This window comes from Sardina pilchardus, chromosome 18 (assembly GCF_963854185.1).
Source record: "Sardina pilchardus chromosome 18, fSarPil1.1, whole genome shotgun sequence".
Lineage (NCBI taxonomy): Eukaryota > Metazoa > Chordata > Actinopteri > Clupeiformes > Clupeidae > Sardina > Sardina pilchardus.
The window spans coordinates 29,587,825-29,604,068 of record NC_085011.1 but is presented as its reverse complement, the minus strand read 5'-3'; the positions used below and the strand labels follow the sequence as shown (position 1 = coordinate 29,604,068).

Below are 16,244 nucleotides of genomic sequence, written 5' to 3'. Positions count from 1 at the left end.
TTTGTCTGGTGTCTTGTTCTGTGTCTGCACCTGTGTCTCACCTGCCGCTCCTGTCTGGTCTTCTCTCCTCCAGGAGGTGCTGCTGCGGGGCCTCCTGCAGATCGTCCAGGCCAACATGCGGCTGCAGCCGCTGCACTTCCTGTCCTTCCCCACCGTGCTGGGCCTGCCTCCGGCCGGCGGGGCCTCCCCTGGCCTCAGGCCCAACGGGGTGGCCGGGGGGAAGGTCGTGGGCGCAGGGGTGGCCGGCCTGTGGAGGACCAAGCCGTCTACAGGGTCGGAGAGCCGCCTGGGGCACCTGCGCGCCTCCCCCTGGCACACCGCCCCCCTGCATCTGCCCCTCATGGGGCAAAACTGCTGGCCTCACATGGCCAGTGGCTTCAGCACTGCCCTCTGGATGCGGGCGCTGAAGTCGGAGGATGAGGAGGAGAGTCCTGCAGACAGAGGTGAGAGCCTGGACAAGGGTACTCAGACTAGACATGTACTGTACCCCCCAAACCAGTGGTTCCCCAGACAGTGTGTTTCTGCAGGAATCCATATATTTTCTATTGACGTTGATGATAGTTAGCCATTGGCCAGAATTGTAGGCTAGTTAAATCACATTTTGTGTCTGCATAGGCTACTGTTTTGTGCGTTTGTCTGTCTAAACAAGAGAGATAAGTCTACATAAGACTGATGTTGCTCTGGCACTTTCCCACTGATGTTAGGCAACGCAGTTGTATCTAGAACTTAAATCAACAGCAGACATTGTGTGTTGTGATCATCCAGTCAGAATATCAGAACCAGTAATGTGATTGCTCAAAAGAGTTGCGTCATGCCTCCTGTATGATCGTCTGTGTGTGTGTGTGTCATTCGGAGACTGTGTGCTGTAAGAGTGTGTTTTACACACTTGGGCTGCACAGTTCTTTCAGTTTGGGTTTTCACCCCTAGACGCAGCCAACCCAGATACAACAGCATTATTAAATGTAATTCCACAGAGAAATCCAATTGAATTGAATGATTGACTCGAAGCATTACCAGCCAGTCTCCCATGCATGGATAAAGCCTAGTCTGGGACTAAAAGCTTTTTTCAATGAAGATTTTCAACAAAGTTTCCTTTCAGTCTAGGGCTAAGGCTAAGCTTAATCCATGTAAATGGAAAAACAAGCCCGACAAGTTAGCATATAGGTAAGCCTCTATTTGTGTGAATGCCTTTTGAATCTAAATCACCGCACCTGTGATCCAGGAGAGGAGTCTGCGCCGGCACCCGAAGCCCAGCCAGCTGCCCCTGTGTCTGGGGAGAAAGCGACAGACGACAGCTTCTTCCACGTCTTCTCCATGGGCTCCAAAGCCCTGATGCTGCAGGTGTGGGCCAACCTCTCCACCGGCGTCTTCACCTTCAGGTAAGGACCGACCGACCGACCGGCCGTTTAGTGTCCAGCAGCGTACGCCGGCCTCGTCCACTGTGTCTACAGATGCTGCTAACACATGCTGCCCAGCAGGATAGGTCAGGTGTAATCCAGTTCAGCTGCCATCTCTGTGCGCTGCCATCCGTACGCCTGACATTCAGCTGCTATTGCTATTGATCTGCCGTCTATGGGCCGTCCTCCATGAAGGGATTTTCCTCACTCTCCTCAGCCGTTTTTTTTTTTTTTTTCTCTCTTTCTGCTTTGACTTGTTCAGAGTAACTTTGAGAGTGACTTTCATTGACTTCACCTTGATCGTCTGCATCGATGTGCAGACGTCCGTGTCAAAGTGCAAGACTGGGGAAGAGATGCTGTCTGTGCCAGTCACGATGAAAAATGGAAAGATCCACACACAAAACAGCTCCTGTAATGATTTTGCCAACAAAAAAAGATAATTCCACAGGAGCCTTTAGTTTGAAAGTCTCACTATGTTTCAACCTTGCTAGATAGTTTTTTTATCCAGCACACATCCAAATGGACATTATGTCTTTTCTTTTTTAGCTATTATCTGTCTGTCAGTCAGGCATATAATGTTATTTTTTTATAATACGAATAATGCCATCTCAAAGCCAAGGTTGCATTACATAGCAACAAATATTGTCCAAGAGTAACAATGACTGCACAACATGATTGACCAGGAAGACGGCATAGCAGACAGCATGCTGTATATGGTAGTGATATGGCTTTATTATACTGTATGGCTCCTCAGAATGCTGTAGAGAGCTCCATTAACATGAACAGACCTTCAACATTCGGAAGTCTGAAAATGTTGTAAAATGACCACTGCAAAATAAATAATGACCGTTGTCACTGGCAATGGATTTTGCGCTTCTGATTCACTCCCTTCATATCATTCCATGAGTAGTCCACAATGGAACTTTATTGCAGGTGAAAGTCAGCAGGTAATACGTTGCTATGCAACATGGCTCCGCTCGTTTTGGACTTATTTTCCGATAACAATCTCACATAACAGACCACAATGCTGTATGCATATACTGTATGTAATTATACAGCTCTTCACAGTGCTATTGACTTGAATGGAATTGCCCAAAGCTTCATGGTCAAATCTGCTCCATGTAATTACCACTGAAACTGAAAATAGATGGTTGATCAGCTGTGTTTTAAATAAGTTTTGATTCAAGTGCAGCGTGTGTTACTATTTGTTTCTCAGCAAAAGCCATGACTGTAGCAAATGCATGTATAATCATATTGTGGAGCTTATTTTTTCGTTTGCTAAGTAACCTTCAGGGCGAAGCAAGACCCCTCCGATCCAGTTCACCCTGTCGGGACTTATTTTCCTGATAATGACTGGCGTTCTGTATAATGTGCTGCATATGAATATGTGTATGTTGAACAAATGAATGAATGAATGAAGGTATGAAGGTGTACTGTATATTCACTGATTCCTCTGTCTCGTGTGTTCCTCTTCCTCGTCCACCCTCCTGGCTCCAGGATCTGCATCGACCCCAACGACGAGATGAAGGCGGGCTTGCTGGCCCAGGCGGAGTCGGGGGAGGGTCTGCTGACCCCCGGCCAGTGGCAGCACCTCAGCTTCACCTACACACAGCAGCCCGAGGGCAAGAAGAACATCCACGGACGCGTGGTCATGTGGGTGTGTGGCGTCAGGTGAGGAGCGCGCGGGAAGAGGGGTGCTGCGTGTGTGTGTGTGTGTGTGTGTGTGTGTGTGTGTGTGCGTGTGTGCGCGCACTGAGTTGTGTGCCCTGTAAGTGGTGGTAATGCTGAGAGCGATGGGCTAATGTTGGAAATGTGTGGTTTCATTGGTTCCCTTTTTTGTGTGCTGTTGACATTTTATGGCCTTGATTCAATTTGGTCCACTGATCTCAGTGTTCAGATATGTTTCCTAGGAGTAACACAGAGACCCCAAACTGTTTCACACAGGTTCTGCAGCCAGAGCATGATTGGTCCATGACGTTAACCCACATTTCCTGCAGATAAGATAAAGATGTCCTCAGCCCTGGGTCAAACATATGATCCACCCAATCCGGCAGTGCCTCAATGCAGCTTCCAAAGTCAACTTCTTTTTTTGACAGTAATAGCACTAGCAGTTGACCTCGTTTGCTCTTTCTGTTTGTCTAATACAGGAAGTGTGAGCTGTCGCTAGACTACATGCTGCCCAGGAAGTCCAGCCTGTCATCAGATAGCAACAAGACCTATTGCATGCTGGGACACTGCGTGCACGCGTCGGAGGACGTGCCCAAGCCAGGTGCACGCTGGGATATGGGTACCATGCTACTCTTCAACGGTACGATATGATCTTCATTGTGTTATGTTAAAACCTCCCATGCGTTTTACATTGCCATTCAATATGCCTCATACGTCCCAATGAATCTAGGGGAGCAATTGGAGAAACGTGGACCTAAACTGGCCACAGGAGTAGGGCTTTGGAAGGGTCACCTGAGAAAATCAATCTCTCACATCAGAGCACCACAGCTATGTTCAGTTCAAGGTTTGTCACTGGTGTGAAAAGCTCGGCAAAATGACCAAACTACTCACTCTTTTTCAAGTGTGCAGAGACAGCTTAACACAATAGTTTCCTTGCAAGAAGAGTTTTTCTGTGGCATACATCAGAGATTGCCAGCTTGCATCAAATACGTGATGCATGGTGCTTGTTACTAGACAGTGGCCTAGAAGGGAGCTCTGGCCGTGATTGAAGCAGGATAATGAATTGTAGCTGTTGTTTTTGCTGCTACAATGGGATTGACCAGTGTGAACATTTTACTAATTGCTGCCCTTTTTGCTGTGGATTGTTGCTGGAGATTTGTAATGCAAGTCTGTCTGATCATTTTTTTGGATTGATTTGAATTTCACATCTACTAACTCCCACACTGCATACTGCCCCCCCCCCCCCCCCCCCCCACTGCCTTTGCCTCGTGTCCCTTAAATGTGATATTTCTACCGACCACGGAATGATCTGCTTTGTTTTCATAACGGGTCATATGGCTGCCATGAAAACTTGATGAATATCTCCTTACACCTCCGATTTCGCCCTTCAGAGTCACTTATGCAAGCAGTCCCCTTTGGCAGCGATGCTGTGGTAGAACCTGAGTCTCCTGCACTCCATTTAAAACATTAATGTCGCTCGTGAATAATGGAATCACAGTGTGCTCGTCTCTCTCTCTCTCTCTCTCTCTCTCTCTCTCTCTCTCTCTCTCTCTCTCTCTCTCTCTCTCTCTCTCTCTCTCTCTCTCTCTCTCTGCGCTTTGTGTAAGCTGGTCTGTGGCATGTGACCGCGCTGCTCAGGGTTTGCTTTGGTGGTGTAGCACGCCGAAGGAGAGTCAGACCAACGGGAAGGCGAATGCCTAGCCTAGACAAACAGAGAGACAGGTCGACATCAAGGGAAACAGACAGACAGACAGACAGACGGGTGGTTGGCAGTACAGGCACAGGCAATCAGACAGACAGAAATGCAGATAGGCACACAAAGACAGATGGACAGACAGACAGATGGCGAGCAGGATGGACATAGACAGACAGATGGAAAGACAAGACAGACAGACAGGCCGACAATAGACCAGACAGAAATGATGGAGGTCTAAAGAAAGACAGATGGCTAGATAGATAGATAGATAAATAGATAGATAAGTTAATAGACAGATAGATACTGTAGATAGACAGAAAGATAGTTAGAAAGAAAGATAGATAGATAGATAGATAGATAGATAGTTAGTTAGTTAGTTAGTTAGTCAGTCAGTCAGTCAGTCCCTGCACTACGTTGTGTTGTGTTTGTGATGTGCTGTGCTGTGTGGTGTGCTGTGTTGTTCTGTGTTGTGTTTGTGCTTCCCTGTGCCGCCGGATGAGTGGCAGGATTCTCAGCATTCTTGAGCCCAGGGGGAATGCTGCCAGTAGAATGGACGCCTTGTCGCTCTTAATTTGCCATGAATGGCTTTGGTGCGCTCGCTCCCCAACCTGTGAAATGCACTAATGCCATTAAACGTGTACAAGCACCTCCCTGCAGTCTCGGGCCAACAGTTTGGTGCACCCTTAGTGGCCCCTAGCCAAACACCAAAAGCCATATTTATTTATTTGTGTGTGTGTGTGTGTGTGTGTGTGTGTGTGTGTGTGTGTGTCTTTTTAGGTTCCCGAATCGATACAGACGAAGCTTTCTATCTGTATGCCAGCGGGCCTGACCTCACCTCCATCATGCCCTGCAAGTATGGCAAGCCCAGAGGGACATTTTCCAAATACGTCACACAGGAGGGTCTGCAGTGTGAGCAAGTGCGTGAGTTGCTCATGAGAAACGGTGAAATGGACACTTCACAGCTCATGGTAAGTCAGAACAATGTGAAATTATTTTATCTTTATACATTATTAAATAATTTCCATAGTTTGATCATCTTTATTTCATAATGCCCAAAAAAACAGGAAGCACCCATATATTCTACTTATAAAATCAGTTTTTTTGTTTTCTTTTGCTTCTATGGTGTAATTGCACCTAGTTGCACCCTTTCCAACGCTGAGGTATTAATTATCAAGCAGGTCGTGCTGTGTTTTGCAGGGCTCTCTGCAGAGTCGTAGTCTGTCACTTGTTTGAGAAGTTGCGGCTTGATTGTAGTCATGTGACTTGAGGCTTGTTGTTCTCGTGACAACACAATGACATGGTGGGGAGATCTTGGCCTGGGTGGATGCCAAAAATGACTTGAGGTTGACGGAGAAACTTTGCTCTAATAATAGTTAGCTAGTGACTGTGGTTTTGTGGTCAGGGCCACCCTGTCTAATTTCTTTGTCTCTGTGTGCTTGTGTTTGTGTGTGTGTGTGTGTGTGTGTGTGTGTGTGTGTTCTGCTTATATCTTCGTGTGTGTGTATGTGTCTGTCTGTCTGTCTGTCTGTCTGTCTGTCTGTCTGTACGCACGCCTACACCTCCACCCTTCAGGAGAACCTGGCGGTGGTGTTTGCTCCCAGCAGCCCCGGCACGTACACCATCTACGAGCCGGTGATCCGTCTGAAGGGCCAGGCCAAGACCGTGGTGTCCCAGCGCCCCTTCAGCTCCAAGGAGGTGCAGAGCTCCGTGCTGGAGCCCCACGCCCTGCGCTCACTGCAGCCCAGCCAGCCGCACGACCTGCACAGCGTCCTGCACAAGATCGGCGGCACCGGCAACTTCGTCTTCCTCTTCGCCCGGGTACGAGACGCTGCACCACACTACGCCTTTTATCATACCATTAAGAACAGGAATAACGCATGTATCTATGCGACATCAGACAACAACTGAATAGAACGTCCGCATACTGTAGAATTCTAGAAGGAGCCAGGAAAATAATTCCCTCCTCAACAGGTTAAACTCTTCCCCAGCCATGTAGGCTACCTAGCCATGTGCCATCACATCCCCTCTCTTCTGCTTGCTCGTTACCCTGGGCAGCCCTCGTAAGGATTAGTTGTTTTGGTCATGGGGCTGGGCTTTAATGACATTTCCAGCTTAGTGGATCTGCTATCACTGTAATATCCAGGAGAGGAGAGAGGTCAGGAGGTTTTGGACTGACCGTGCCAGGATACGCTCGGCCATGTTCCTGTAGCGTCGGCTGATTGGTACACACACACACACACACACACACACACACACACACACACACACACACACACACACACACACACACACACACACACACACACACACACACACACACACACACACACACACACACACACACACTCATTTTCTATTCCTTTATCCACTCCTCATACTTCACTGTTTTTTTCCAGGGAAATGTCAGCTGTTCTGGCACAGTTTGCCCAGATCGTAACCTGATTTGTAGTGATGATCTTTTCCCCAAAGCAAAGATTAGATTACTGTAGATTTTGCTTCTACTATAAATTCAACATTTCAGGTCTGATATGGGAGTTCCCTACAAGCAACATAGATTTTCTTCTCATGTTTTGACACAAAGTACACTTGTCTTGTTATCCAGAACACTCTGATGAGTAAGCCCCCACCGTAAGACAAGGTTGCATATCTCATGAGCTTCCCCTCCAATGCCTACTCTTGCAATTCTGTCTGTCTTGTTTGTGTATTTTATGTGTAGACTCTCTCTCTCTCTCTCACTCTCTCTGCCTTCATCTGTCTTTTAATTTCACCTTGTTTGTCTTTCTCTGCCATTTTACTGCATTTGTTTTCACTTTGTTTGTTTCACTTTATTTCATCTCTCTCTCTTTCTTTTTCTTCCTCTCTCTCCCTCCCTCCCCCCAGGCTGTGGAGCTGAGTGACTGTGAGAGGACCCAGGCTTTGGCCCTGCAGGTGCTCCTGTCCCTGGTCAAGTTCAACCACCACCGCACACACGAGATGGAATGCTACAACGGCTACTCCATGATTCACCAGGTCCTCATCAAGTCCAAGTGCATCGTGGGATATCACATTCTCAAGGTGAGCCTGGCCGGACTCACCAGCTGTTTCTCAACACCCGGCCATGTCTACTAAAACACTGAGCTGTTGTTGCTGAAGACCACAGAAGACTTTCTTCACTCTTTGTTGTGGTTCATGTTCAACAGTGTTGATTTGTGTTCAACAGTGTGGCCTACTGGGCTTCAGGGGTACTGCAGAGAGGCCCCTCGTGAACTGTTTACTTGACATGTTGTGTTATCTCTGGCTTTTCCATTAATGAGCCCCTACTGTTTAACGCTGAAATTGATGCATTGGTCTGGAACTGTTTGGATTTTTTTTGTCCCATTGTACTATCAACGAGTTGTTGTTGTGTGCATAGGCAAGCTCTCTAATGAATACACATGCACGTAGAGTGTGGTGATTATTCTCCTGAATGGCTTGTTTCCGCTTCAGCTTGCTGATTGAGGCGAGACGTGGAATGCATCTCTACAACCGAATGATATCATAGCACAACCGCTCCATTTAATACAAGCCAGACAATCGAGATTTTTTTTCTTTGTGTGCGTTGTGGAACATGACTACGACTACTCGACAAGATTGGGAAATGCCCAAACACTGGGCGCAGGGGAGGGCACTGTGCGCTCAGCTGGCTACAGTGTCCATAGGTTCGGGTCCACGGGGGACCCAGGTTTGAGTGCCTTCCGGGTCATTTCCCGGCCCCACCCACTTCCTTCCTGTTGCTCTTGTCACTGTCCTATTGGATGAAAGCTACAAAAGCCAACAACGTACTGTAGGGTGCCTCTCAACATGCCTCCTCGATCCTCGATGCTCGATCCTCGAGGGGCGTTCCCACTGATCTATACCTAACACTGGATAGACTATCCCATTGTTTCCCCCCCATCATTCTTTATGTAGATCAGTGAGGATCGAGGCCCGAGGAGCGAGGGAGGACGTATAAACGCTGCATGAGAGGCACCTACAGAGAGCACAGGCCGCATGTCCCCCTGCTGTCATGTGCGCTGTATGCGATCACATCACACACTTCCCAAGAGAAATCCAGCCTGCCCGGCTAGCTGCAGGCTACGCTAACAGAGACGCTAATGCTATCAGACGCTCTGACCCCAGCCTGTGCTAACCAGATCAACCAGCCCCGTCATTAGCTCAGGCTGACATGCCCCTCTGTGCGCGCCAGCGCCAGCGCGGCTGAAGAGCCTGCCAGAACACCGCATTAGCCATCCGGCATCTGTGGGGTGGATATTTGTTAAATCCACCCCTGCGTTTATTAGTTTTCCGGGGTTTTTTGTTTTGTTTTGTTTTGTTTTTTCTTACCAAATGCGTTTTGCTCCAGTCAATAAAAATAGGATTTCTCTGTGTGAGCAGGTAATTGTATTGACAAAGCAGTATGTTTGTGTTGGCATCCCGCGAGACAACTGAGGCATATCTCTTTGAGCCTCCAGTCACTCTGCAAGGCTGAAGTCATGCCTCCTCGGGGAAGCAGTAGCAATATTCATATGGGTACTAAACCCTAGGCTCAAATGACATGTACAGTACATGCATACGTGCGCACATGTGGGTGGGTGTGTGTGCGTGTGTGTGTGTGTGTGTGTGTGTGTGTGTGGCTGGCAGTCCATTAGTCTAAGAATCCAGTTAGGCAATAGGTTACATTTCAATCAGTGACTCTCACTGGAGAGTTCAGTGTGTGGCTCTGTGAACGAAGGTAGCTTGCGTAGCGCCTGCTGGCGTTACTGTACATATGGCATGCTGTGATGAGGAAGCCAGAATGGCAAATCAATGGATGTGAGGGGGGACAATGCAAACGAAACTGCTGTGTCCTAATGCAGAGTTACGACGCACAGTGGACAGCAATGGACTATTGGGAGGTCTCAAAGGAAACCGATAGCAAAGAATGGAGGAGTGTCATGGTGTCTGTGCAGGTCCCAACAGCCCTGTAGGGCTCTAGCACAATACAGAGCAAGGCTGGATTGAGATGGAATGAATTCACAAGTTTATCTCCAGCCATCAGCACAACCCATTATTCATCCTTTTGTCTGGGTGAGCGGTGGCGTAAGTGGTAGCATCCTGACCACACCAGGCTCTGAGTGTCCAAGGGGACCTGGCGTCCATTCCAACCCGTGGTCATTTCCTTACCCTTCTCCCATCTCTCTCTCCCACTCATTTCCTGTCAAACTCCACGCTCCTAGTCCAATTAAATGCAGAAGCACCCAGTATATACTGTATATGCTTTTTAAATCATCCTTATGGGGCTGTTGCTCAAGCGACAGCATCCCATACCACTTCCGGCTCCTGTGCCCACGAGGTTGGAGTCCAGCCTGAGGTCATTTCTCCATCCCACTCATTTCCTGCCTAACTGTCCACTGTCAGAAAGGCTTGAAAAGCCCATAAATGAATCTTTTATAAAAATGTATTTTAGAAAGAAATCTTTTTTGTTTTTCTTTCAGACATTGCTGGACGGCTGCTGCAGTGACTCCATTCTGACGCTAGGGGAGGACGGACACTTCCACCTGGATGTGGAGTCCACTGCCGTCGTCCAGGACCTCAAGCTCCTCTCCGAGATCCTACTGGACTGGAAGATCTGGGCTAAGGCTCAGGTAAACATAGCACCACCTGGACACAAGCACTAAGATAGTGCTAAATCTCACAAACTGCAAGGTTGTTTTGGAGTTAGGATATATTGGTATTTTACTTGAGCAATAACTGTGTGTGTGTGCATGCGCGCGTGTGTGTGTGTGTGTGTGTTTCCGCTCCAGTGTGGTGTGTGGGAGACGCTGCTGGCTGCACTGGAGATCCTTATCAGAGTGCACCACCCCCACCAGATGTTCAACGTCCGCCAGCTGCTCAAGGCTCAGGTGGTGCACCGCTTCCTTCTCACCTGTCAGGTGCTTCAGGTACGCCACTCTCCATCCCCTCCTCAGTCCTCACACTAACACTCCGCTAGCAGGATGTACGTTCAAGATAGGTAGATAAGGTCAAGATTGACTGGTAAGGTAAGATCACTGAACTGAACACACAGGCACACAAGGTCTGGTCGGGTCAAATACAGGTGCGGACCCAGCACTCATCTCCTGCCCCTCAGACCCAAAAACAAAAACACTCAGGTGCTTTAGTTAGCAAGCAAAATACTCAGGTGCTTTAGTTAGCAACAACCAAAATACGGTATAAGTGACTGAGTCCATACAGACATATTGCCACTGGTTATACTACATTTGTATGAAGGTAATGTATCTGTTCTGTAATATAACTGCAAAAACTATAAAACAGAACAGGTAAACTATCATAACTGCCTACAACATCTTTCTCACCAACTACTTTTCTGTCTTGTCTCTCATCTCACACAAACACACACATATGCACACACACACACACACACACACGTGCGCACACACACAGGAGCATCGAGATGGGCACCTGACCGCCATCCCTCAGGAGGTGTGTCTCTCCTTCGTGAAGATCATCCAGGAAGTGCTGGGCTCCCCGCCGGACCTGAGCCTTCTCAAGCTGGTCTACAACTTCCTCCTGGCCGTGCACCCAGCCACCAACACCTACGTCTGCCACACCCCCACCAGCTTCTTCTTCTCCCTGCACATAGGTGAGGCTGCTGCAGCTGAGCGCAAGTGAGGCGCTGTTGACTGTCATAAGCGAGACGCCATCGCTGATCATAGATGAAGGCACTATCGCTGATCATAGATGAAGGCACTATCGCTGATCATAGATGAAGGCACTATCGCTGATCATAGATGAAGGCACTATCGCTGATCGTAGGGGTAAAGTTCTGAAGCCGTTCATATACGATCCTCTGAAGTTATGAGATGTAAAGCTGTTCATAGATTACGTCCTAAAGCTGCTTCTTCTCCCTTGTACATACAGTACTATAGGTGAGGCTGCTGTAGCTGATCATAATTGAGGCGCTATTAACTAAGGCCACGCACTCTTAAAACAAATGTTTTGGAAGCACACACAAAACCTATCTGGACATAGAGATGTGTTAAAAAACAACGCAAGTTGTGTTGTTTTCAGCACAATTTGTGTTATTTTCAACACATACTGTGTACACTCTTGAAACCAAAAACAAAAGCAATGTGTTGGAAACAACACAAACTGTGTGTTGTTGTCCCTATCTGGACATTATGTTGTGTTGTGTTGTTTTTCAATGCATTTGTTCTAAGAGTGCAGTTAGGAGTGTGCACATTAACCATTATTATGTTTGGATATTCCTAGTGTCCACGAGCAGTTAGGCTACTCAGTTTTTTTGTTGCGGAAGCAGTAGATAGAGGCTGTAGTGAGTAGAAAATACTCAAGAAAAACATTTTCTTGTGATTGTATGTAGCATCATCTGATCATATTCACTTGTGAGAATGTCTGTCATCTCCACGAATGAGCAGTGAAACCTCATTATGTCCCATGATTCTATGCATGTACGCAATGTTTGCCAGATATATAAGTAATTTGAATACTTAGGCTTCAAACGTTTTATCCCAGTGATTTGGTAACCATGCCTACCCCTATAGTTTCATCAGCTCCCTAGCCCCTTACCACTGAACTAAAGGCATCATTAGCTCTGCAGCCCTAGCATGCCATTTGAGCTATCGGGGGGATGTCAATCCAGTGGAGCCTTTGAACTTGTCAAAGTAGCTGTGCCGTAGCACGCCAGCATGTAATGATGCTATCGCTATTCTGTTAGCGTGCAGGCGTGATTTGTGATTCCTCTTGTCTCTGTCAAGGGCGTCCGTCAGCATTTGCTTTTTTGTACCTGCTGGCTCTATTGGCTGCACGCAGCATAGTAATTGGACTTGCCTGAAGACACAAGTAATTGATCTAGCTTTAGCCCACGGCCCAACATACCAACACAGTGCCCACTTTTTAAAGTGTATGTGTGTGTGTGTGTGTGTGTGTGTGTGTGTGTGTGTGTGTGTGTGTGTGTGTGTGTGTGTGTGTGTGTGTGTGTGTGTGTGTGTGTGTGTGTGTGTGTGTGTGTGTGTGTGTGTGTGTGTGTGTGTGTGTGTGTGTGTGTGTGTGTGTGTGTGTGTGTGTGTGTGTGTGTGTGTGTGTGTACAGATGGCAAGCTGTACCAGGAGAAGGTCCAGTCGATGATGTACCTCAGGCACTCCAGTAGTGGGGGCAAGTCGGCCTGCAGCTCTGTGGTTTCCCTCTCTCCCACCGCCTTTACCGAGGGTGCGCACCACGACGGAGGTAAGCTGGAGATCGCTGAGTCATGCCGAGACGTGGCATGCATTTTCAAGCTACACCGTACCACACAACGCCACTCCACTCCTCGCCACGACACAACACAGCACTACTCCACAACACAACACAGCACCACTCCACGCCACACAAACGTTCAAATTTGCAAATTGTTTTCTGTTTGAGTTTTCTGTTTAAGTTTGAGCGAACAGTGAGGAGGTAGGTTTTTCGTGAACATAGACAAAAGGGTTACAGTGGAAATGCAATGTTGACCGCTTCAGAGAAAACATGTTTGCCGAATTTGAACTCACAGTTAGCACAGGGCCATATTAATGCACTGGCCAGGTCTTTTGGGGATGCATTAATAGGATAATTATATAAGGACCAGATTCTAACACCAAGTTCTTAATGTGTTGGTCAGGAGTCTGGTAGGGAGGACCAGACCTACATGGGAGGGCACAGCTTTCAGCAGACTAAAAGGCAAAGCATTGGTCATTATAATATGACAGAGAATCTCGTTGTGTTTTCTGTGTGTCGCCTGTCCACACATTCTGACGGAGGCTTTGATATTTATTGAAGTGTCCGACCTTTTCAGTCACAAATCAATTACAGCTCTTGGGAGGCTTTTTAAAACGAGCCATTGAGAAAGGCTGGGGTGCAATCAGAGGGCACAGTCAAAAGAAACAGGTGTGCAGGGTATTCACCCTCACAGCCCTTGTTTCGTAGAATTAAAAGTCATTTATTTATTTATTAATGTCTTTATATTTTCAATATGTGCATTCAAGCTGTTAATGGTTCCATTTTGATCCAATTTGTTACTTTTTACTTAAAATTAAACACTGCCCTAATTGTTTCTCTTGGCATTCAGTGTGGCTGGCACAATGTGTTTAAAATCCCAGAATTTCCATAAAGACGGCCCTTCAAAGTGTGTGTGGTTACAAAGTATAGTAGCATAATTTGAACCAGAGTACTTCTGTTGAAGTAATATTGTACTCAGCGATGTTCTGCACTAATGAAATACTCAAGAACGGCAGTGTTACTCTGAAATCCTGTCCTGTGTCCTGTAATCTATTTTCATGTACCCTGTACCTGGTGAATGCATTTACCAGATTAATGAAATCCCAGGTTGGTACTACACATTAGTGATGGTTGAGGTGACCCCCCCCCCCCCCCAACCTCAAACAAATATGCTTTCACAAAAAAAAGGATTTGCCTTAATTAAGTGTGCTAAGAAAAAGCACTATTTTAAAGGAATCTGTGTTGTTGTCGGTGTCCTTATGTGTGTCTCTGTGCTCCCCTCTCTCCCCAGCTCCGTCTCCAGAGCCTACTGCGGAGGACTCCTGCTCTCTGCGGCCCCCGAGCCTGCGTCCCTCCCCCCACTCGTCCCCCACGCTGAGCCCACGCATGGCCTACCTCAGCCCCGGCGCCGCCGCCGCCACCACGCCCACCCCGACCCCCACCGGAGGAGCCCCCGAGGCCGAGGACGGCGGCGTCTCGCTGGCCGCCAAACAGGTGCTGGGCAGCACGGAGACGCTGAAGCGCGGCGGCGGCGGGGACGAGCAGCTCCTCAGCAGCTGCGAGTCGGCCAAGACCATCTGCGACTCGGTGGACAGCGCCGGAGCAGCGGGCGGCATGGAGCGCCTGCGCCCCCCGTCCATCAACGTGGAGGAGGAAGCGGACGACGACCGCAACAACGACGACGGCGAGCGGGACGAGCCGAGGCCTCAGGAGGATGGAGCGGGCGGAGGAGAGGCGGAGCACGCGGGCCTGGCGGACGGCAGCCTGAGCGCCGAGTCCGAGGACCGCTTCGACTGGGCGGGGGAGGACGCGGCGCCACGGCGACCCGACAGCCTCAAGGGCATCCAGTCGTTCCAGCGCAGCCAGAGCAACCTGGCCAGCCTGGGACTGGCCTTCCCCGCCCAGAACGGCTCGCTGGCCATCGGCCGCTGGCCCAGTGTGGCCGACCGCACGCCGCCGCCCGACGACTGGGAGAGCTACACCTACTCGCCCGGCTACGAGAGGGCACAGAGCAAGGCGGACTCCTGCAACGACAGGTGAGTCTTTCGGTTGCCTGTGAGGCTAAAAAGCTAAAAGAGTCTACTGTATGCTGGCCATCCACCTAGCAGAGACCTTTTGAAACACACATAGTTTAATGTATCTTATCCTCACATCAAAATTGATCCTTCAGAAAAAATTATTAGACTAAAACTATAATATCGACTCTATTACAACCATTTACGATGCATTACAACAAATTCTCAAGGGAAAAAATGTTTTATTTGGGTCTTTTTTTGCGGCTAAAGTCTTTCACAATCAGCCGTGGTGTACTGGTTAGGGCTTCGGGCTTGTAACCGGAGGGTTGCCGGTTCGATCCCCGACCAGTCCACCACGGCTGAAGTGCCCTTGAGCAAGGCACCTAACCCCTCACTGCTCCCCGAGCGCCGCTGGTTGGGCAGGCAGCTCACTGCTCTGGGTTAGTGTGTGATTCACCTCACTGTGTGTGTGCTGTGTGTGTTCACTAATTCGGTTAAATGCAGAGAAAAGAATTTCCCTCACGGGATCAAAAAAGTATATACTGTATTCTATTCTATTCTATTCCATTCAATGCCCTCCACAGTTTATATATAGCTCTATATTGTACAGGCAGAGGATGGAGTCCATATTGGCGTGTTCCTGGGCCCTGGTTGCTGTACTGTAGAACACCTCATCTTCCTCCTCATGCATGCCAATGAGGCTGGTGCTTTTGACGCTCCCCGTGGCCCGGTGACCTCCCCGGTGGTGTCGGCGGCCCCGCGCTAATGCCCCTCTTAAAGAGCACCTGCTCTCTCTCTCTCTCTCTCTCTCTCTCTCTCTCTCTCTCTCTCCTGTGGGCCCAGTGCATTTGCCATCCCACAAATCCTTTGGGCCGCCTCTCAGCCCACACCGAGCCCACCAAAAGCACTTGTTTGAAAAGCCTTGCTAGCACAGGGGGCTTGTGATGATGTCTCCTTAAACATCAAGGGAGGCTTTCTTCCATTCTCGTCACAGATTGCATGTCTTAATGGATTGTGTGAATTCAGTTTTTTCCTCCCCCAGTCCATTTCTGAGGGAGAGGGAGAGGGAGAGGGAGAGGGAGAGGGAGAGGGAGAGGAAGGGTCCATTTCCACCACGCCAGCGCGCTCCATTTACGGCCCTGCAGACAGGCATTCTGTCTTTGTTGTTGTTGTTGTCGTGTTCCTGCTACAGTAGCGGTCCGTCTTTGCAGTCTTGTCCGCGGGAACACGATCTGTAAT

The 16,244-nt window shown here is 48.6% G+C and overlaps 1 protein-coding gene across 3 annotated transcripts in view; it reads left to right on the top strand.

The window, feature by feature from the left end:
• Window positions 1–16,244, top strand: part of lyst (lysosomal trafficking regulator) — a 109,288-nt gene that overhangs the window by 53,155 nt on the left and 39,889 nt on the right. For 2 of the 3 annotated variants that reach the window (XM_062520413.1, XM_062520411.1), the window contains exons 13-24: window positions 74–443; window positions 1,223–1,379; window positions 2,895–3,068; window positions 3,545–3,705; window positions 5,539–5,729; window positions 6,334–6,579; window positions 7,642–7,815; window positions 10,233–10,382; window positions 10,542–10,679; window positions 11,182–11,380; window positions 12,847–12,981; window positions 14,282–15,026. In XM_062520413.1, the coding sequence (XP_062376397.1) occupies window positions 74–443; window positions 1,223–1,379; window positions 2,895–3,068; window positions 3,545–3,705; window positions 5,539–5,729; window positions 6,334–6,579; window positions 7,642–7,815; window positions 10,233–10,382; window positions 10,542–10,679; window positions 11,182–11,380; window positions 12,847–12,981; window positions 14,282–15,026 (2,840 nt within the window). Of the gene's footprint in view, window positions 1–73; window positions 444–1,222; window positions 1,380–2,894; window positions 3,069–3,544; window positions 3,706–3,795; window positions 3,910–5,538; window positions 5,730–6,333; window positions 6,580–7,641; window positions 7,816–10,232; window positions 10,383–10,541; window positions 10,680–11,181; window positions 11,381–12,846; window positions 12,982–14,281; window positions 15,027–16,244 lie in introns of all 3 variants that reach the window. The other variant, XM_062520412.1, reaches the window with a different exon arrangement.